Source organism: Vigna unguiculata, chromosome 9 (genome assembly GCF_037176805.1).
Source record: "Vigna unguiculata cultivar grain cowpea cultivar isolate G323 ecotype 2 chromosome 9, ASM3717680v1, whole genome shotgun sequence".
NCBI lineage: Eukaryota > Viridiplantae > Streptophyta > Magnoliopsida > Fabales > Fabaceae > Vigna > Vigna unguiculata.
Window position 1 is genome coordinate 1,547,847 of NC_140800.1, and position 22,679 is coordinate 1,570,525.

General features: G+C 31.7%; 2 protein-coding genes and 1 pseudogene across 4 annotated transcripts; 2 read left to right on the forward strand and 1 right to left on the reverse strand.

The window, feature by feature from the left end:
- Positions 1–34: 34 nt before the first annotated feature.
- LOC114163047 (cellulose synthase A catalytic subunit 4 [UDP-forming]-like) lies at positions 35–5,565 on the forward strand. Its single transcript, XM_028047099.2, has 12 exons — positions 35–193; positions 307–505; positions 919–1,037; positions 1,169–1,235; positions 1,330–1,480; positions 1,803–2,415; positions 2,518–2,655; positions 3,046–3,171; positions 3,269–3,481; positions 3,571–4,089; positions 4,223–4,573; positions 4,727–5,565. Exons 1-12 carry the CDS (start codon positions 125–127, stop codon positions 5,306–5,308), a joined length of 3,147 nt encoding a protein of 1,048 aa, XP_027902900.1. The 5' UTR covers positions 35–124; the 3' UTR covers positions 5,309–5,565.
- Positions 5,566–6,707: 1,142 nt separating this feature from the next.
- Positions 6,708–11,961, forward strand: LOC114164745 (putative E3 ubiquitin-protein ligase ATL44 pseudogene; annotated as a pseudogene). 2 transcript variants are annotated; one of them, XR_014984620.1, is made up of 4 exons: positions 6,708–6,849; positions 6,972–7,093; positions 7,227–7,442; positions 7,963–11,961. The product of XR_014984620.1 is annotated as a putative E3 ubiquitin-protein ligase ATL44 pseudogene, transcript variant X2 (transcript). The 2 variants fall into 2 exon arrangements; XR_014984619.1 differs by lacking the exon at positions 6,708–6,849 and having other exon boundaries at positions 6,905–7,093.
- Positions 11,962–16,297: 4,336 nt separating this feature from the next.
- On the reverse strand, positions 16,298–20,882 carry LOC114164591 (choline-phosphate cytidylyltransferase 1-like). The gene is made up of 8 exons (XM_028049317.2): positions 20,562–20,882; positions 20,157–20,270; positions 18,771–18,866; positions 18,371–18,413; positions 17,930–18,085; positions 17,715–17,795; positions 16,758–16,868; positions 16,298–16,613 (listed from the first exon to the last, which is right to left on the reverse strand). The coding sequence occupies exons 1-8, from the start codon at positions 20,690–20,692 to the stop codon at positions 16,494–16,496; spliced, it is 852 nt and encodes a 283-aa protein (XP_027905118.1). The 5' UTR covers positions 20,693–20,882; the 3' UTR covers positions 16,298–16,493.
- Positions 20,883–22,679: the final 1,797 nt, after the last annotated feature.

Sequence of the window (22,679 nt, forward strand, 5' to 3'; positions counted from 1 at the left end):
CTCCTACATCTCCAACCACGACCTTGATGTTTCACTCTCAACCTACCTTTTCTTATAAACCACCTTCTCCTATTCCACTCTTCCCCACCACTCCGTAACTTCCATTGCCTTGCCTTGCCTTGCCATGGCCTCAAACTCCATGGCTGGCTTCATCACCGGCTCTCATGCTCATTCTTCACGTGATTCCGATGAGGTATGTTCCCGTTATTCCTATCTATCACATGTACTTTCCCAACATTTGTTTAACATGTAACATGTTCCATGTTGGTGGTGGTTGCTGACACGTGAGATTTTGTTCCTCTGCAGCATCAGGCCCCTACCCGTCAACCTTCATCAAAAACATGTCGTGTCTGTGGTGATGAGATTGGATATAAGGAAAATGGAGAACTGTTTGTGGCTTGTCATGTGTGTGGATTTCCTGTGTGTCGACCATGTTATGAGTATGAGAGGAGTGAAGGGAACCAGAGCTGTCCTCAATGCAGCACTCGCTATAAGCGCCACAAAGGTTAGCTTAGTTCCATGTTTTATTGTAATGGAAGACTTTAGATATATAGTTTCTGTTACTGTTCCTGATAATTTTGGGTTTCGGTTGGATAATATGTATATTAGTATATCGTACAACTTTTAGTTTCTCCCGTAAAAGTTAGTGTTTTGTTCCCATAAGACATTTTTTCAAATGAACGTAAAAGGATATATATAAGAGCAATTACGATTTGTTGAACATAATATTCTGAAAATTTTCCATGACATTATGTATTTTCTTAGAAAGTTGTAAACCTTTATTACAACACTTGATTATTACTGAAGTTCCAATTTTGAATTTAGAATAACAGAGAACGAATCTAATCTAAACTAATTTTGTAAGTTTGTGATAACTTACTTGGTTTTTCTAAAACGTGGATGGCGGTTTCTGTGTAGGTTGTCCTAGAGTGGCTGGAGATGAAGAAGAGAACTTCGATGGTGATGATTTTGATGATGAGTTTCCTATTAAGAATCACCACGAAGATCTAGATCGGGAACGCGATGTTAATCATGTGGTAATTTATTTATACTTAATCAAGCTTCTATAAATAAGTGAAATGTGAAAATTAAATAATCTTTTATGTATCTCAACAAATGTGTTTGGCTAAAATGAATGATCGGAGAGATATTTTGTGATTTTTTTCAGGGAAATGGGGACTATAATCAAGAGAAATTGCATCCGATTGGTCAAGCTTTCTCTTCAGCTGGGAGTGGTGAGAGACTTGTTAAATTGCTAATTATCTATTATGATGCTTTTTCTTTTTGGGGTATTCTCTTTTGTTTATTTGTTGATCTACTGTTCAATAGTTACTGGCAAGGATTTTGATGGGGACAAAGATTTCTACAGCAATGCAGAATGGCAAGAAAGAGTAGAGAAATGGAAAGTCAGACAAGAAAAAAGAGGTCTTCTAAACAAAGAAGACGGAAAAGAAGACCAAGGTGAAGATGATGATTACATGTAAGTGATCTCTTCCATTGCTTTTTCCAGTGGATAACAAAGCCTTAATATGTACATGAGATTGTTTCCTAATGTTTCTTTTTCATGAATGCTAAACAATGCAGAAGAATCAAGTACATACATTTGTGTACCTTAAATAGTATTTTTCTCCCTACAAAATACAAGGATTATTATCTACATGTAATAGTCAAATGGCTCCTAAAACATTCAATACAACAAACTTTGATCTTCACGTGTATCTGTTAAGGAATGTACACAAAATAAAGTGTGGCACAACATAGAATATTTTGACTGGAACTGATGTGCTTTTGAAACCTTACAGTTTGGCTGAAGCTAGACAACCATTGTGGCGCAAGGTTCCAATATCTTCAAGCTTAATCAATCCATATCGTATAGTGATTGTGATGAGGCTGGTTATCCTTGCATTCTTCTTTAGATTCCGAATCTTAACTCCGGCAAATGATGCATATCCCTTGTGGCTAATCTCTGTGATATGTGAGATATGGTTTGCACTGTCATGGATTCTTGATCAGTTCCCCAAGTGGTTCCCCATCACTCGAGAGACTTACTTGGACCGCTTGGCCTTGAGGTTTGAGCGTGAAGGGGAACCTAACCAACTGGCTCCAGTTGATTTCTTTGTGAGTACAGTGGACCCTTTGAAGGAACCTCCCATTATAACGGCCAACACTGTCCTTTCAATCCTCGCTGTTGACTACCCTGTTGACAAGGTCAGCTGCTATGTCTCAGATGATGGTGCATCCATGCTGCTGTTTGATTCCTTGGCAGAAACTGCTGAGTTTGCAAGAAGATGGGTTCCCTTTTGCAAGAAGTATAACATAGAGCCAAGGGCTCCTGAGTTTTACTTTTCTCAGAAAATTGATTACTTGAAAGATAAGGTGCAACCTACATTTGTGAAGGAAAGAAGGTCCATGAAGGTGTGATACACTTGAGATAAACAAGTTGTTTCTGGTTTTATTTTTTTAGTGTGAACATGCTTAGAGGCTTGTGGTAAAACTTGTGTGTTTGCTCCACTGCAGAGGGAATATGAAGAGTTTAAGGTGAAAATTAATTCTTTGGTGGCAAAGGCTCAGAAGAAACCTGAGGAAGGGTGGGTGATGCAGGATGGAACTCCATGGCCTGGGAACAACACTCGTGATCATCCAGGAATGATTCAGGTTTGACTATTTAATTCTCCTGTTAGTTCTTTCTTATGTACTTTTCATTATCTTGTAATCAGGGAACAAACCAAATTAACACAGAAATGCCTTGCATTTATGCATTATCAGTAGCCATTGAATAATGCTCCCTTCCATTTTAAAGGAAAACATGGGACTTATATATCACAGATTTTCTTCAAATGTCAACGTGATGCTAATTGTTGAAAAGTTTTACATTTTGAGCAACATTACTTGAAATTTATTACTCTGAAGATGAAATCTAATATCTGGCCTCTGACTATATCACAAATTTTGTTTGGCAATGTGTTTGTTTGATTAATAATTAGTATCATTTGATACCAGGAATAATTGTCATCAACTGATATGGCTCCTGGATTTACTTTGCAGGTGTATTTAGGAAGTGCTGGGGCACTAGATGTTGAAGGAAAGGAATTGCCACGACTTGTGTATATTTCACGTGAAAAACGACCTGGATATCCACACCACAAGAAAGCTGGTGCCATGAATGCTTTGGTAAGGACAAAAACTTGATACTGTATTGTTTAGTTCTAATAGACCGAAATATTAGCAACTGATTTTTAACTCTTTTACTGTTGTGTATCCTCCAAAGGTTCGAGTTTCTGCTGTGCTTACAAATGCACCATTCATGTTGAATTTGGATTGTGATCACTACGTCAATAATAGCAAGGCAGTAAGAGAGGCTATGTGCTTTTTGATGGACCCCAACCTGGGGAAGAAGTTGTGCTATGTTCAATTTCCACAAAGATTTGATGGTATTGATCGTCATGATAGATATGCAAATCGCAACACTGTGTTCTTTGATGTAAGTATCATTCTTCTAAAAACTAACTTCACAAGTATGTGCAAATTTCATCTCACTGGCTGATTTTGAATGGTTTCTCTTCATTATAGATCAATATGAAAGGGCTTGACGGGATTCAAGGTCCAGTATATGTTGGTACTGGAACTGTGTTCAACAGGCAGGCATTGTATGGTTACGATCCACCGGTGTCGGAGAAAAGACCAAAGATGCATTGTGACTGCTGGCCATCATGGTGCTGCTTTTGCTGTGGTGGTTCAAGAAAGTCCAAGTCAAAAAAGAAATCAGGAAAAGGTCTCTTCAGTGTATTCTCCAAGAACAAGAACAAAAAGAAAATGATGGGGAAAGACTATGTTAGAAAAGGGTCAGGGTCCATGTTTGATCTTGAAGAGATTGAAGAAGGGCTTGAAGGGTACGAGGACTTGGAGAAATCATCCCTCATGTCCCAGAAAAGTTTTGAGAAACGATTCGGTCAATCACCAGTTTTCATTACCTCCACCTTGATGGAAAATGGAGGACTTCCAGAAGGCACAAATAGCCAATCATTGGTCAAGGAGGCCATTCATGTTATAAGCTGTGGCTATGAAGAGAAGACTGAATGGGGAAAAGAGGTAAAACCATTAATCTCAAAACAATGCAGCATTTGAATTTTCTTCATGCTGTGCACATTAGATAGTTTAAACTATTCACTTGATCTTTGTATGATGTCCCTATTAAGTTTTGACTAATGTGTTTCTTCAACAGATTGGGTGGATTTATGGGTCAGTGACAGAAGATATTTTGACTGGATTCAAGATGCATTGCAGAGGATGGAAATCAGTATATTGCATGCCAAAGAGACCAGCTTTCAAGGGATCTGCCCCAATAAATCTATCAGATAGGTTGCACCAAGTTCTGAGGTGGGCTCTTGGTTCTGTTGAGATTTTCCTCAGTCGCCACTGTCCCTTGTGGTATGGTTATGGAGGAAAACTTAAGTACCTAGAGAGACTAGCTTACACTAACACCATTGTTTATCCTTTCACCTCCATCCCTCTGCTTGCCTACTGCACAATTCCTGCAGTGTGTCTCTTGACAGGAAAGTTCATCATCCCCACAGTAAGTACCAGACAACACAACTACAAAGAAAAAAACTTACATATAAAGTTTCTTAGGTGTCTTTTGTTGTTGCTCTTTACATATGTTGATCTTTAATGTTTCCATTTGCAATACATATTCTGAATATGAGCTTGTTTTTTGTCTTGTGTACAGCTGACAAACCTTGCCAGCGTTTGGTTTATGGCTCTTTTTATCTCCATCATTCTAACAAGTGTGCTTGAGCTCCGATGGAGTGGCGTTACAATTGAAGCCCTGTGGAGAAATGAGCAATTTTGGGTGATTGGAGGTGTTTCTGCTCACCTTTTTGCAGTGTTTCAAGGTCTGCTCAAAGTTCTTGCTGGAGTAGACACGAATTTCACAGTGACAGCAAAAGCAGCAGAAGACACTGAATTTGGAGAGCTGTATCTGTTCAAGTGGACCACTCTTCTGATCCCTCCAACCACTCTCATAATCTTGAACATTGTTGGTGTTGTGGCTGGAGTCTCTGATGCCATAAACAATGGATATGGTTCATGGGGTCCTCTGTTTGGGAAGCTGTTCTTTGCCTTTTGGGTCATTGTTCACTTGTACCCTTTCCTCAAAGGTCTCATGGGAAAGCAAAACAGGACTCCTACCATTGTGGTGTTGTGGTCAATCCTTCTGGCATCTATTTTCTCATTGATTTGGGTCAGGATTGATCCCTTCTTGCCCAAGCAAACAGGTCCAGTGCTCAAACAATGTGGAGTGGAATGCTGAGACTGTGAATGCTCCAAACTCATTTGATGGGTGATGGCACTTGTGTGCATCGTTTTATTTTTTCTTATTGCTGTTGAGTGGTTTGCTTTGATGACAACAATTTATCTGTGTACATACATATATAGTCTTCTTGAAGAAGAAAATCGAGTCTGATTGGAATGTGTTCATTTCATGATACAACAGAACCATATATCATACCAATGTCATTGTTTGGAAAAAACATATATTGAGTTTTGGTGATAGCAGTTCATTTTTCATCTATTAGAACTTGATTCTTGAGAATAAGACTCAGTTTTTTGCCAACTTCATATGAATTTGCTGCAGAGGTCAAAGCAAACTCGTCCCAATTATCTTATTTATAACTCATATAATGATATGTGAAATCCTATGGTTTAGAAAAGATTACTTAATCCTCGTCTTCATTTTTCTATCAGTTGGAACACCTACTTCATCAATGTAATTAGTTCATTAAAGTGAATGGATGAACAAAATGGTTGCTAAGTTGATGTTTTTTTTTTGTTCTTGTTGTTAGTGTTGCGTGGATATATTTTTGCTTTAGTTTTATTTCCAATTTTTTTATAAATGAATTGATAAAAAATACTACTTTTTAGGTAAAAAAGAATGCGATGCTCGAACATTAAATTAATATTGCACACATAATCATCAAATTCAAATTGTGTTACATGTATAAAGATCAAAATAACGATATATAAAGGATTAACGATTACTTAGATCAAATCAACAGTATTTTACTTGTGTGGAGGAGAGGAATTTAATAAGTCTTTACGCATTAAATTGATAATTCTTTAATGTATAATAACTAGATCCATTTTTTTTTAATATTCTTTTCACAAAAGTTTCAAATAAGAAGCTAAAATAAAAATGTCATAACATTTTAAATAAACATAAAATTAGTAATCAATTTAACTTTTTATTTCGGGCAATGCGGTTCACTTAAACTTTCTTTAGTACCATGTATAGAAGTATTATACATATATCTCTCTAAATAGGTTATTAACAAACCCATCAGGCTTTAAAATTTCTTTTGTCCACCAATTCCAAATTTTCACACAACATAAAAATTAAAATTTTAATTTAATCGGTTTTTTTTTCTTTAACAAATTAGTAAATCAATTCACATAAACTAAATTACGTCGGTCTAACTTTTTGAATCATTATTCAAAAAAAATCATCTTTCACCGAGTGTAAATCTCCCATGAAATTTAAAATGACAATTTCACAACTTTTCTCTGATCTAAAACAAATTAATAACTGTTTTGTAATAGTAGAATTTAAAAATCATATCCGAACTGCTATAAAAAGATTGTATACATACAAAATAAAAAGATTTGAAAATAGTATAACTACTCATGAAAGAATAAATGTTTGTGAAAGAAGGAGCAGGTTACCGTTGGAATGCTTTTAATTGTGAAGCGGTGCGTATTAACTCTGTGCATCAGTGTCTTTATAAAAGGTTTCTGGGAAACATGCACAAAGACAGAGACAAGTCAAAATCATATTATAGAAACGAGGAAAAAAAGGTAGTGTCTTGAAGCGCTTGTACATACCCCTTCCTTCAGACTTTTTGTCTGTTCTTCTTAACGTTTATTTGACAAATCAAATCCTACATTATAAATTTGTTGGTTTTTCTCTGTGGTAGCAGAAGAAGTCACATGCTTCAACAAACATGCACCAGCATTGTCCCATTTCAGGAACAAATTTAAGGATAGAATGGCCATCGCCATATCATCTCAGCCACCCTCTGCATCTCCATCTACCAAGATGGTATGCCACACTGTTTCTTTCATTCTTTGTTTTTCATTATGCAGATTTTGGACTGAAAGCACAGAAAATGTTTTCTTTTTGTAAATATTTTGTCTTTATTTGCTTGCATGGTGGTGGTTTTGTACATGGTTAGAGTGGAAGAGTGGTGTATCGAGCAGAGTATGGTGCAGACCTCACAGGAGCAGATGAGAGCGGTGATGAAATTGTGAAAGGTGTTGAAGATGGTTATGGGATTGAGAGTGAAGTTGAGGTAGAGAGGTTGGAGGGGTTGTGATTGATCTGCAAGGTGGAAAGTACAGAATCAGCAAAAACCCATCAAATTTCCTTCTTCTGGGGTGGCAATGTTGTGGTCAGCTTTTCTCACTTTTTCCTCTTTTCATCCTTCACTTCTTGGTATACTTAGGTGGCATAGCACATTCTCATAATATGGACGAGCACGTTCTTTTTTTTTATATTAGAACTCAATTTTTGGGAAGCCAAATTCTAATTTTATTTTGTTGAAACCAGTCTGAAAAATCGGTCAAATTCGTCTGCGGGAGAATCGATTTCTGAACTGTTTTTTTTTTTAAAATGGAAGGAAGAAGGTTAAAAGAGTTTCTTTTTAGTAATTTTAATGTTATAATTAATTGATGTAATTTTTTAAAACAATTTAATATTGAAAATGTATAATTATATTTTTAAATAAATTAAGTTTCTTATTATTTCATATGCAATGTATAAATTATTACAAATTGTATTTTGAAAATGAAACACTTATTTTGAATCAACATCTTGTAGAACTTTGGTGGCCTTTTCAAAATTTTCAAAATAGACATGACTAAACACTTATTAGTACAGATATTTTCTTGCCTCTTCTTTTTGTGAAAAAGGTGTTGCATTCAGTGTATATGGCAAATACTATCAACATGCAAAGCGTTTCAAGTCATGGATTCAAAAGCATTATCTCAATCGAATTAACTAAGTCACAAAGTTTTCTAACTACAATTGAAAACTAAAGACTATCCAACAAACAAGTCCTCCAAAAAGTAGAGTCACATCCTCGCCATCTCCAATTGGTACCTCCTCCTGATCTTCAGCATCCTCTTCTCTCCTCTTGCAAAGTTGGCCTAGGTCCTCCATGCAACTGTAGCTGCAAACTTCTTAGTTGACGAAGTGTTCAATTCTAGAATAGTGAGGGAGATGCCTTTAAGCATTTATGCGTTTGCCATACCCAATCGATAAAGGGCTTGCATCTGGGGTTCCAAGAGTTGAAGATTATCAATTTTGGTCTCCAAGCATGCAACCTCATCTCAAATGTGGGAGTTGCATCTGGTTGGGGCTTAGCCTATGGTTGTCGTCGTCGAGCTAAGGGAGCAACCAAGCATAATTTTAACAAATAAACATAATCGAGATCCTGTGTGGACTGCCCAGACGGGGTATAGAATTGTGCACCTCTGTCAGGTCGCAAAGATGGGTGATCAAATAGAGATAGCCTAGAGCGGCCTTGCTAGCAACATTAGCGCAATGTTGCATCTCATCGACAATAAATGATCGACATCCATCACCCGACCAGAAAGGATGATGTATAAGATCACTTATCTTTGCGACCTAACAGAGGTGGATAATTCTATACCCCCTCTGGAGCGGCCTACATAAGATCTCGATTATGCTTATTTTTTAAAATTTTGCTTGGTTGATGTTCGACCCCGGCAACGATAACAACCACATCATAAGCCCCAACTAGATGCAACCACGCTTGATATGAAGTTTTGGAGGTCAAAATTGATAATCTTCGACTCTTGGAACCCTAGATGCAACCCTTTATTGGCTGGGTGCAAACACATAAATGCTCAGGGGCATCTCACTATTCCAAAGTTGAACACTTCGTTAGCTGAGGAATTTGCAGTTACAATTGCATGGCCTGGGCCCAGGCAAAATTTGCAGGAGGAGGTGCAGCGCCGCTGACTCCTTGGAATTGGGCTGGCGCTGGCCTTGTGTGTCCCAGCGGTGCTTGTTTGTTCCATATTCTCATGTTTTTGAGCTTCTTGTTGCTATTAAAGATCACTCACTTGTATGGATTTTTGGAACAAAGCTTACGATCTATAAATAAACATAAAAAATGATGATTAGTGGTAAAATTTGATCAATATAATCTAAAATGTATTTATTTTCAAAAAGCAAGATAACATTGAGGATTGAGTAGGTTAAAAGATATGGAAGAGTTGATTATGTTAATAAAATATAACTTAAATAATGGTAAAAATTAACATTATCACTCATGTTGACAAGGTCTGTTTTAAGAGTTGTATTCTTAAATCTTCTGGTGAAATTTTGTATAATGTGTCGAATGCAATATACATGTTGCATTCATCAGTCCATTGAATGTTGCATTAATAAAGTTGTGGCGGTTTGATATTAAGCACATGTTTTCTTAAGTTCTAACATGCCTCCTAAGGTTTTTTAGGAAAAGAAACCAAGCTTTTTTCACCTTCAAAGCAAAAGCAATGAGAAATATGTTGTCTCTTTCATCTTGTGCTACACCTATTAGAAGAGTGCCTTTATATTTTTTGTTCTATTTGCACCAATGGTTTGCAATATCAAAATCCATCAACCCACGGTATTACATCTTCCCAACCCAATTATTTTACACAGTTTGATCAAAATCATCCACAATCACAAACCCAATCATTTGACCTTAACACCACATATTTAAGGGTACGGGGAAATGACATACAGTCATACACCCAACTATTAACTTGTCCATACCTGAAATCTTTTCCAATCTCCTACACATGACAACACGAAAAACTTGTCCTGTCCTACTATAGTAGAAAATCAAACATCAAACTTAGCTACGACGTCGTTAGTGAGAATATTATCATCAATGAGTATGAAATCCTTTTCCAACAACCAGATAATGAGGAAGAAAACTTAAACCTCTGGCCCATAGTCAACAACAACACTTGCAAAATAATATCATCAATGAAAAAAATTATAAATAACAATAAAACAAATTCAATAGTTTTTATAACATATTTTATATTTTTTTTATCCTCTGGAAATAGAAGAAAAAACTATTTAAAAAATCAAATCATAAGTAAAATCATCAAAATTCCATAAAAATACATAACAAAAAATACATGCATTTGAGACAAACTTCCATATAAAAAGAAAAATTGCACTAGAACATTTAACACTTAATGTCAATTAATTTTTTAGACGATTTATATATGAGTCTAACTTCGGAATTCCATCATTAAAGAGAACAACTTTTTGCTTTATATTTTTTTCATTAGTCTTTCTCTTTTCTTGCATTATTAAAATTTCCTTAAAAAGTCTTATAAGATAATCAACTTCTCTCCATTTTTTATCTTGATCAGGAAACTGAAATCACATATCATTAATTTTATGTTTAATATTATGATTGAGTTTAGGTTAACCACAAAATTTTAAAGCCTTATCTTTAGTACAACATGCTAACAGATAGAACAGTTTGAGAGACAATCAAATTAATTCCAACCACTAATTAGAATCCTACACAAAAACTAAAAGCAATCGAAGGACATGCCAGAAATAAATAGACAGCACCACTTTTTGAGGATAAAAGAGACAGAAAAGATGATGATGATGATGATGAGCACATTTTATGAACGTTGTACAGAATTATGCACTTCAATGTCTGATAAGTCTGATATCAGAACCTCTATGTTAATGAACGAGGTGATTATAATAACCTAGAGTTCAATTCTTGGCTCTTCCATATAGAACAAAACGAGAGTTCATAATTTGACTTCTGAGAGATACAATCATTCACGTATCTTACTAGAGAATGAGTCCAAGTGCACTAAAATCCGCAACAAGCTTAAAATTCATATCATGAAACCAAGGAAAATACGAGTTGCTTTTTTGGTGTGCTTTCAAACGCATAAACATAAAGGAAGACAGTGGATTATCAACTAAGCAATATTCCATGTCCTTACCTTGCCCCACCAATCTCTCCACCCTCTCTTTAATTACCATTCCACCACTCATTTATCTTACTGCACTCTTATCTTCAGGATAAATAATTATGTTTAAGACATTATGCTACAAACTTTCAAACATATCTGTTGTTAATATCAACAAATCTGTGATATAACCCATAACTCAGAAGTCATATATAATCTACATTAATGTACATAAAAAATTGTCCAACATCATGGCTGAAACTGAGTCTGAGAGTCCCTTAGGTGCACCCATTATGAGCCCTATCAGAACAGCAAAACCATGCACCCCATCAGAGCACAGTATCAGTTTGATGGTTATTTTGGCAGCAATAGTGTGTGCCTTGCTTTGTGCTCTTGGTCTGAACACAATGTTGCTATGTGTGTTCCAATGTGCCAATCGTGTTCTCACCGAACCCTTTCAATGGATTGCCTCTAGGAGACTCAATTCTGGCCTGAAGAAGAGAGAAGTGGTGGCTCTGCCAACCTCAACCTACACTCATTCTGGTGGCTCTCCGTGTAACTGTGCCATTTGTTTATCAGAGTTTTCCGATGGGGACAGTATAAGGTTTCTCCCAAACTGCAATCACCGTTTTCATGTTCAGTGCATTGACAAGTGGCTGCTTTCTCACTCTTCTTGCCCTACTTGTAGGAACCTCCTCAAGTCTAGTCATTCACTACACTCCTTGCATGTTCTAGTATCATAGTTTCATTTACTTTACATGTGTTTTGGACCACTCTTATTCCTAAGTTAGAATCATATAAATTGAGAGAGTTTTGTTTCTGCTACTACAAAAGAAAATCAAGATGAGTTAACAAGACTCACACATCTTCTATAGCAAACTTTTTCTTAAGGTGTATTCTTCTCGGCTCTTTTATTGTTTGAGATATGTTCTTTATTATCTATCTATGGTATTTTGACACTACTTTTTTTATTTATTATCATTTGTCATTATTCTTCACTACTGTTTATTTTTTTTTTTTTTTTTAAATATAAAAATTAATTTTTGCTAATACTAGTTTACTTTTATACAAATTATCGAATGATGGTCAAATAGTATCAAACAACATTTTTCCTTATTGTTCTGTGAATGAGTGTGTCTAAAGCGAATTTTGCACTTATAAAATGATTGAGATACATGTAGTGGTGTAAGAAATGTATAATGATTAAAAATAATGTCTATCTTGAACTTTTTAAGTAGTTATTATATTTTAATAAACTTTTAACTGAATAAAGATGTTTATGTCATCTGAATACTTAAATATATTCATTATACTAATCTTTTAAGTAAAAAAATGTATATTCATTCTCATTTCCATCCTTATATGTTATAAAAACTTTGTCTTACTATTATCTTTATGAAGTAATTTATGTTTATGTTTACTCGCATTGCATTATTACAAATATTAATTAAATAATTTTATTGTAAATTTAAAAATTGCAACAACAAAAAACATACTATTAAATAAAAACTATACATAATTAAAATTTCACAACAAATATAAAATCTATTAATTTTTCAAATTAAAATATATATATATATATATATATATATATATATATATATATATATATATATATATATATATATATATATATATATATCTTAGGAGTTTGGGGGAACTTGGGTAAATATTGAATGATTTCAATCATTGTAAGAGAGAAAGCAAATTTGTTGTGTAGAAAAAGATGTCTTTAAATGAAATGAAATTGAGAACAATAAGTAAACAAAATGTAAGTGTTTTTTTTTATTAACTAATAAACTAAGGGTTTATACATTTAGTTAGAGTAATTGAAACTAAAATACTGAAATGCATCACGTCATTTGAAGAAAACTACATAAAGGCAAAAAAGATGTATATTGAATGAATTTGAAAGATATTGAATGAGTCAAAGAATTAGAGAAAATGAAAAATTGTATTGCAAAAAAAGTATGATTTTTTAAATGAAATGAAAAAGAAAAAAAAACTAATGAAAATAAGTTTGTTAAGCTACTTAATAAGCTAAGACTCTTTGTAGTAACTTAAAATGGTAATGAGTATAGGAACAAAATATTGTGCAAAGCTTGTTTAAAAGGAAATTCTTTTTTTTTATGTTAGTTAAAAATTTGATAATATGTAATTTCAAAAAGTTAAATAGAAGGTAAGATTTACGCTTTATATTTTTATATTGTTTTGTTTATAATCGAGACTATATATATTTTTTATCAATAATATGAAATGTTACTTAACATATTACTAATATCGGAAGATACAAATAAAATATTCTTAACTAAACAACTAAGTATTATTTGAAATAACAAGCATCCATTGGAGTGTCCATTAGAATGCAAACTTTTTCTCTTAAGTTTTTTTTTAATCTTTATAATGTTTCTAATTTGTTTTTGAGCAAGAGTCATTTCTTCTTCAAGATATTTTCTATTTATAGAATTTTTGAAAGATAATTGTTGCATATATTTTCTAGTAATTGTGAGTCTTAAGAAGTTCTTGATTGATGAGATTGTGTTTAATATCATATACATAAAAGGGTTACAATAAATGTTCTTATACCATTTAATGTAAATTTCTTCTTAAGAAAAATGTAATACTTTAAACCTAGATCATAGAGCTTTTTCGCATATTTTATATAAAGGAACGGAAGTTACTCGACAAAAAATAATTAACAAAAAAAATAGAGAAAAGAAATTCACACAAAAAGGAAAAAATTTCAAAATAACGTCTTGTAATTAGAACCAAAAGAAATAAAATTATATTTTAAAAAATGTTAAAATGTATTATTTCAAATAAAAATAATTTAGTTGACCCACCAAAATCATAGATTACTGTATTTAAACACCTAAAAACATATAAACCCTACTATTCATTTAGTTTATTTTTTATTTAAATATACTTCTGTTTTCCATATCTTTGTAATGAGTCATAATTTACGTACACGTTAGCAAATAAAAAAGTGGTAGATGCTTACAATTTAAAAGAATAAAATTGAAATTTATTTATTCGAAGCATATAGTACAATATGCTTTAAATACTTGAACACACTAATAAAAATATAGTTGATAAGTAAAAAAGGAATATTAATTAAAAAATGATTTAAATAATTAAAGATAATATTTGTTATATTTTTTAATAAAATAGTTATTATTTTAATAAATTTGAAAGAGATAGGTGGGAGTATAATTTTAAAGTATGGAAACCATTATTGCAAATTTAGTTGGAAGTGAAAAGTAGGTTTATATATATATATATATATATATATATATATATATATATATATATATATATATATATATTAAAAATACTTCTTTATAATTCTTATTTAAGTTTAAACCAAATCAAAATACAAAATGCATACTTCCGTTCGTTTTGTCACTCTTAATAAACTTAAAAAATCAATAAATATTTTTACCTTTTTTTATTTGATTTAAGAATATATTTTAAACAATAACTCAGAAATTTTTTTTTTTAAACACACTTTTATTTTCTAAATAAATGTTAAGTGAATTTTTTTCTCATACATACATATAAAAGTTAAACAATAATTATTATAAGGACCCAATTGTGGTCCTTATCTCTAAATGCATATTCTCATTTCGTAAATGCATATTCTCTTCCGACATATCCAAGTGTGTGATAAAGCCACATTTGTCCCATCACTTTCTTCATTTCGTGCCTTTACAAGAAAACTATAATTTACAACTTAATTATGTTAAATACAACACGTGCCCTCATTGCTTCAATACTTCATTTTTGAAAGAGTTTCACGACTGTTCTAAAATGATACAAAAATGAAAATTATGTATTCAACGATATTAGAAATAAATAAAATTATTTCATAAATTTTATTTTAAAACGCTCGATAAAGGATAAAGTCCAACCCAATCAAGTAGTCTAACCAATAATTATGGACTAAGAGATAAGTATTAGAGAATATTCGTATTCGATATCACAATATAAGTATAATTGTTTAAAATTGAATTGCTTTGGATGATGATGATCCATGAAAGAAATAAAAAGAGGAGAAGGAAACTAAACTAAATAACAACACTGAGATGTTTAATAATAATTTAAACAAATTGGGTGAGTTTGATTAAACTTAAAAATAAGCACTTTTAACAAGAGTGATTTATTTATAAGTAATATTTATGAAAACAGCTTATTACCCGATTCTCAAATAAGTGATTATTCTAATAAGTGTTTATTTATAAATACTTTTAAGTTTAACCAGACATTCTTCTTCATAAAAAAAAATGTACTTTTTATGTTTAAAATTTTGTTGATAACTTAATTTACTTGTAATTAGCTAAAATTAATATTAAAGATTGGAATTAACAAACCCATACATTTTTATTTCATCAAGAATCTGACATTTATATATATTTTATAAATAATTTCTTTTAAGTATTAATATATAGATAAAGCTAAGCATTTATAAACTTCTTTAATTAACTTGCAATACCAAGACAACTTCATCAAATCTTAATTTCTTGCTATCAAATTTATGATTTCATAACTGGAATGTCAAAAAAATTTGTATATGTGGGTATCCGCAGATAAAACCCGCAATAGGTAAAAAATAGATATTATAAATGAATAGTCACAGATAACGGGTACAAATATTTTTATTATTCGCATGTTAACAGAACAGATACAGGTATCATAGTATCTGTACCCGTGGATACCTGTATCCACTATACTCTAATTTAAATGAAATAAAAAATAAAAAAACATGATTAAAATATTAACATTAATGTTAAATGAGTTATTTTTTTATCAATTGATTTTTAAAAAAATTCATTTCTTTATAAATTGTCATTCAACGTTATTTAAATGAATTATTTGAACTTTATTTGAAATTTATAAATGTTATATATTGTATTTTATTTGAGTTTACGATTAAAATATGTTATTAAATATTTATTTATATTTTTTGTAAATATCCACGTTTATCCGTGAATATCCGTAGATATTAAAAAATTATGCGAATACCTGAATAACGAATACCTGATGAATATAAATACATGTACGGAACGGATATTTATATATTTATCTAGCGAGTAAGATATGGGAGAACTACTACCCATACCTTACACAAAGAACAAACCATATACCTCATTCAGAAACTAATACTTTTAATAGATGTTAATTCCCTAAGAAGAAACACAAGTGATTTCCTTCCTTGTGAAGAAACCCTTAGGATAGCAACAGAAAAAAGAGAGTAAAGAAGAAAGGTCTGACCCATCAGTACTGTAAAAGTTACCTTCTCTTTTAACAAGAAAATATAATCAAATCAAACTATGTACAAAGGAAAATAATGTACAAAACCATCTTGCACGCATGACAATCCAGTATCCTTCTAGTAATTCTCCTTACAGAAAGGGTAGCTTAGTTATACACAGGAATGATCCTTAATCAATAAACACACAAGTTTATTTGCAACTTTAGTCGGAGTAGTATTCACCATCATAGAATGAATCATCATCATCCCACTCATCATAAAGAAGAGATTTCAGCTGTTGTGCCCTCAATTGTTCTTGTATTCTGTCTCTGATTGCTGTTCCCTGGGATATCAGAAAACTAACCAAATTAGTACATTACACATCCGAAGATCAATGCAATATTTAAGTAGGGAACAGTGTCACATGCAAACACTAGTCATTTGTTATTATGGTAAGCAATCTTTTGGAGAGGTAAAAGGAATCTACCATTTTATGGCAACCTTCTTCAAACATCTCAAGAAACCCAGCTACCAATCGATCTGCATTTTCAACCCATTCATTAGGGTGCATTCCAGCAATTTTTCCCACCGTTTGAATCTGCAAAGTTCAACAAATTAGTCATCACCAGTATATTCAATAGGAAAAGACACATATTCAGCACTGTTCAAGTCCTATATCAACTCCAAAATAATATATAGTGAGAGAACAATCTTGTCCTCACAAATCGATTTTGTAAAGCTAGACTCAAACTCAGATTCTAGTAATATAAAGAATAAGGATTATAATTCTTGCAACAATTTGACACATTTTACTGTCCCTTCAGCAAGGGAAAGAAAAAAAAAATGACAATAATGTGTATAGTAGATTGCTGTGGTCTAATGAGATTTAAAACCTCTAAACTGAAGAGATGTGTAAAGTGAGAAAATAATGGCATGTCTACTACTAATTTAAAGAAATTTATGTTTACAAAATGCTTTAGTTTAAGAGAACATTGGTGAATTTGGTCTCCCTTTCTTTTACATATCTATTACTAAGGACAACAGATGTTTCGCACAAGATTTCCTAGAATATCATTTCAACATTATAAAAGGAGAACTAAATCAAGATAATGAAGAAATCACTAGTACTTCCTTAGAGAGTTCCTTCAATTTGACACCAACCACAATCCGAATTCAAAAAGGTAGTTTATAATGTTTCCGTTGTGTCTTTACAACTTATTTTTGAGTCTTAAACTTCTTCATACATTGAATTAGAGGGCGGGGAAATGATCAAACATAGAAAGATTTAAAATTAACTAACTGTTATACAAAGATAAAAGCAAAACGAAATTAAGAAGCAAGTAACCTTTTATGGAAGATGGCAATCTCACTCAAAGACTTGTGTGCAAACAGTTACTAATGCAAGTGCTAAGATCTAGTAGGATATTTCATGATCTAATGTTACCTTTTTTCCCACTTTCTCTTGTTGTTTCTTCACTCTCTCCTGCAATTTTTTAAGTCCCATATTCATTCTCAACCTCTTCTCCTGTGAATAAGAGATTGCGTAACAAATATAAGTTCCCCACTAAGCAATGAAGCAAACCAATGATGAAACTGAATACTAAAACATGAAGAATTTGAAAGAAGGCAAAACAAAGATGCTAACCAAAAAGAACAAACCTTGACATAGCTGACACCTAGTTCCTTTCTTGTGTAACCACGGTCCAAATTACGCATTACATATTGATTATAATCTTTGATAATTCTCATTATAATATCAGAAGTAGAAATTCCGTCAGTCCTCTTTGTTTCCTTAAATTTTCCAACAGACTTAACCTACATAAGAAATTAAAAGGCATAAGATCATGAATTGCAGAAGAAAAGTTTGAGATGGTTACAAGTAGTCATAATTTGATAAAGAATAACATGGTTAAATGTCCGCAACCAGCTGTAGGCCAATCAGCATATATTTTTTGAGATGAAAAAAAGGCATAAAAAAGGCATAAAGAACTGAATGCTATGAGAAATAGATGTGAATGCTGCCAAACAACAGCCACAGGAAGAAATGACATTCAATTAATGGAAACGTAATTAGAATATAGTTCTATCACTTGAACTTACATATTCATACACATCCTTTCCAGCTCCACTTGCATCAGCATAACTATGATAATAGAAAAAGGAAGTGATAATATATATGAGAAGAACTTGAAGAAAATGGTACCAGTCAGAATATACTCAAGTGTTGCAATGCAAGCAGAACAGTATCACACGGATAGAACAGAAGCATCACAAGACAGCCAAGTGAAAATAATAATAATAATAATAATAATAATAATAATAATAATAACAACAACAATAATGATGATGGTAATGATAATAATATCAACAACAATGTAACAATAATAAATTCTAATACAAAGATATTTCAAATTTGGCAACATATTTATGAAGAAGTCACAAGTTTTACACCTAGATCGAACACAAAAGTAAAGTGTAGCCTGGGGCTGGTTAACCTTACGGAAGACTATCATGTGCCACATAGTCAATTTGATGCTTGTCAAGGAACTCCTTGGTGATTACCCATGGCGCATCTGGAATAACTTCATCAACCCACCTGGAGCAAGTACAATTCAAATGCTTCACACACTAATATATAGGGTAAGCAATTAATAGGATTCATAATGCAAAGGTCAAATATAATGTAATCAGGAATTCAAAGGCAATTTATAAGTGAGACAAACAAATGGAATCAAGTCAATTTTTATTTTTTTAAGATTTCAACAACTAGTTGGATTTTAGGAGACGCTGGAAAAAAGAACACGGAGCTTATCGTGGATAAGCAAATGATTCTCAAAGTAAAATGTATTGGAAGTAAAATCCATCCTCCAAAGCATATCCTGATGAAACAATACCACAGAACCACCACCATATACAAATAAAATAAGGGTGATGAAATGAAAGCCAATAATTTGGTCAGAGCAACACAGTAAAAACTTAGCTTCTGAAATCAGCTACAGGATGTAGCTAACTCAGAAAAACCTCAGCAGTAAGATAAAAAAGATTATCATTCATTTCTGCAGCTACAAAGTTTTATAAAAGTGGGCCTTAAGCTCAACTCAACCTTACAAAACATGCTTATAAAGGAAGTTATGCACCCATTTATATAGTATAACTTAATCATACCTCTAATTAAGTAAGATCTCCAACATCTCCTCAGGCTGAATTTGCTGAGATAGACTCTAATACCATCTTAAGAAAGTAAGTTTTACTCAACCTCATAAAATGAACTTACAAGATGAGGTTTAAACCCAGTTAAATATTATAAATTGCTCATATTTTTAGTCAATGTAAAATCTCTAACACAAGCACCAAAGAACTTGGACACTACAAATTAGCACAATCACGTCTATACTCTCAAATCAAAACTATAACATTGTATACATACTTTTACAGCTCCAATCTCAAAATTCATTAGACTACTCTGAAAAATAGTCAACAAAAGTATCTTAGTCGGAAACCATACAATCAGTTTCCCAGAAAAGGGTAATGAAAGAAAGGGCAGGTAAGTTTCAACAGCAACGCATGCCATCAAACTATATACTACCAAAACCTGATCTTATGCAAATATAATTCATAAGTGTATAATCTTTTCACTGACAGTGTAAAGAACATCAACAAATTAGAAAAATCATAGTAAACATGATTTTTAAGATAGGTATTGAGAAATCCAACAAAATTGTCATATTTAACAATTTTTTATTGGTTGACACCCTTTACAGTATATGTATAATTTGCCCATAATTCTTTGATAAGAAAAAAGTTTTCAAAGCAAGAGTACAGTAAAGTCGGAACACATGCAAAAACGAGTCAAAATTCAAACCCGAAAGAGAAAAGCGAACAAAACCTGCAGTGGCGAAGAGACTCATAGCGTTCTTTCTCAGTCATAACAGTTTTGCCCTTATACTTATGGGTGATCTCATCATTGCAGCATCCAACAAGGAGATAAGTGTTTGGAAACCTTCAATTAAGAAAAAACAAATGGATTTAAGCAGCATGAACATTCTCCCTCAAACAACAACTATGTTTAAAAATAGAAAAAACAAAAGAAAAAGAGACTGCCTCAGCAAAACACACAAAACCCCGTTTTGAAGTGGGAAAATTAACCAAACTGGGGGTTAGTAGAGTGAAGTGAAGTTTAGTCCATGAACATGCACCAACCAACCCAAAAGAAATAAAACATGGTGTACAACTACAAGTCATAAAAACGTGTCCTTTCCAAATAAAAAATGAAGTAAAGAGTATGAATTACAGTTTCTTAGCTTGCTCAAGAGAACGGGCATGGCCGAAGTGAAAGAGATCATAAATCCCATCAGCATAAACTCGAACAGGAGTTTCCTTGCACCCCTTTTCCATAACCTTTTGCTCTTCTTCTTCTTCCATCACAATCTATTTTTTCTCTTTCTCTGAGTGTAAAAAGGAATGAACGAGTGAGAGGTGTTGTGAATGAGGTCCAAGATCAGGCCACCATCTTCCCAACCGTTTGCTTGGACCCACCTGAAACTCGCCCCACCCGATAGATAGCCGGAACAATCGAACTTTTGCTTAAGCCTTGTTTGTTTCTTTGATAGAAAAAAAAAAAAAAAAAGTAGAAAAGAAGCAAGCACTTATTTTACTTAATTTTTCACTTTATTTTAAAGTGGTCACCCAAAAAATCTCATGTAACACAAAAAGTCAAGGTTAAAATTTATTTGTATTTTTCTTCCTTTATCCAAATGTCCGAGACTTTTTTAAAGACCAGACTACAAAATGTAATAATTGACCAAATTTATCTTAGTATATATTTAAAATTGAACATTAATATATTTGGCATTGAAATATTCGTGTTTTTTCTGTTTTTTAATGAATCACTTGATAGAATTTTTTTTTTTAAATTGAAATTAAAATGATGATTTGTTAACGGCAATTAAGGGTTTTGGTTTTTTCCATAATTTCAGACTTTTAGACATGTTTGACCAATTTTCATCGGAGGACATGGTTATATAACTGTGTTTTAAGGAAACTAAACTCAAATTACATTTTTTTTTCTCTTTTCTAATTTTGAAAATATGGCTTTCTACCCAATAAATATGACTCAGTTCATACTACACCATAAAAAGCAAGAATATTTGTTTTTTTTATTATTATTATTATTTAGGAATTATATATAATAACAAATATTTTTTTCACTATGATAAAATAATAATTATTAAATAAATGAAAACACAAACTTTTACTCTGATTGTAATTTTTTAGAAATCATATGTTGGATTTTCAAAAGATATCTGTGTTTTGAAAAAGTTAAGGATAATACTTTGTTTATTATTTAGGTTGAATGTCTATTTTTCTTTACAATTTGGCTTTCATGCCATATTTTGCCGTGAGCATTGGAAAACGTGGTGGGTAGTCCATTGACCTGTAGAGTGGAATTGAACGGTGAAGATCCTATGTATTACTCTTCTCTTCTTTTTTTTCTTTTCTTTTTATAATAATAAACAAACTGCAAAATAGTAAAATCCTAATATAATAAAGAAGGAAATAGTATTCGATTTGGAATTTTGAATAAAAATTTTATGATATTTAGGATATTTTTTTAAATAGGCTCTTTAGAAAAATTCTAAAAGAATTTCCAATATTGAACATAGAAAAATCAATTAAGAATTTTATGTTCGTCCATTTGAAGAAATAATGTTATATTATATTTAATTAAAAAATAAATTATTTAAAAAATTCATAAATACTGATTTTATAATATAATTTAGAAAAAAAAACTATTATTACGATGATTTTGTAAAAATAATGAAAAATAAAAGATAAATTTTAAATTTTAAAGTATTAATATCATTGTTATTATTGATAATGATTTTAAGTTATATTAAAAGAATCATAAACTATTCTGTAATTAAATTTAAACATAATATTTTAAATTACTTTTCCATAATTTTAATTTTAATTTTTTTTCTCCTCTTCATTTTAGAAAAACAAAAAAAAAATCAAATAGGTCCATTTAGAAAAATAATTTAAAAAAATATATATTTGGGAAAATAATATTTCAAAAGGCTTTTTAAGATTTTTTTTAAATGTTAAAATCTGAAAAATTAGATATTCCAAGTCGTTGCTTTATAAAAGCAAATTAAAATTAATATTTGGTTATAATTATATTAAAAGTAAGTATTAATTTGTTTGAGTGTGACATTAAAAAAGTATTTTTCCTATTCTAAAAGTACGTCAAATATCTTGTAAATACTAATAAAATATTTTTTGTTTAAAAATACAAAATAAACAACTTCTATTGAAAATATAGTTCTTATATATTTTTTTAAAATAAATATGCTAATTAATAAATTTGCAACTGGACAAAGAAAACCATGGGAAAAAAAATTATTACTTG

Coding starts and splice junctions, on each gene's coding strand:
- LOC114164591 (XM_028049317.2), bottom strand. CDS start 20,692: ATGGAAGAAGAAGAAGAGCAAAAGGTTATGGAAAAGGGGTGCAAGGAA. Junction 18,867..20,156: donor GAGTCTCTTCGCCACTGCAG/GTTTTGTTCGCT, acceptor TACTTGCTCCAG/GTGGGTTGATGAAGTTATTC. Junction 18,086..18,370: donor GAAAGGATGTGTATGAATAT/GTAAGTTCAAGT, acceptor TTTCTTATGTAG/GTTAAGTCTGTTGGAAAATT.
- LOC114163047 (XM_028047099.2), top strand. CDS start 125: ATGGCCTCAAACTCCATGGCTGGCTTCATCACCGGCTCTCATGCTCAT. Junction 194..306: donor CTTCACGTGATTCCGATGAG/GTATGTTCCCGT, acceptor GTTCCTCTGCAG/CATCAGGCCCCTACCCGTCA. Junction 1,038..1,168: donor AACGCGATGTTAATCATGTG/GTAATTTATTTA, acceptor GATTTTTTTCAG/GGAAATGGGGACTATAATCA.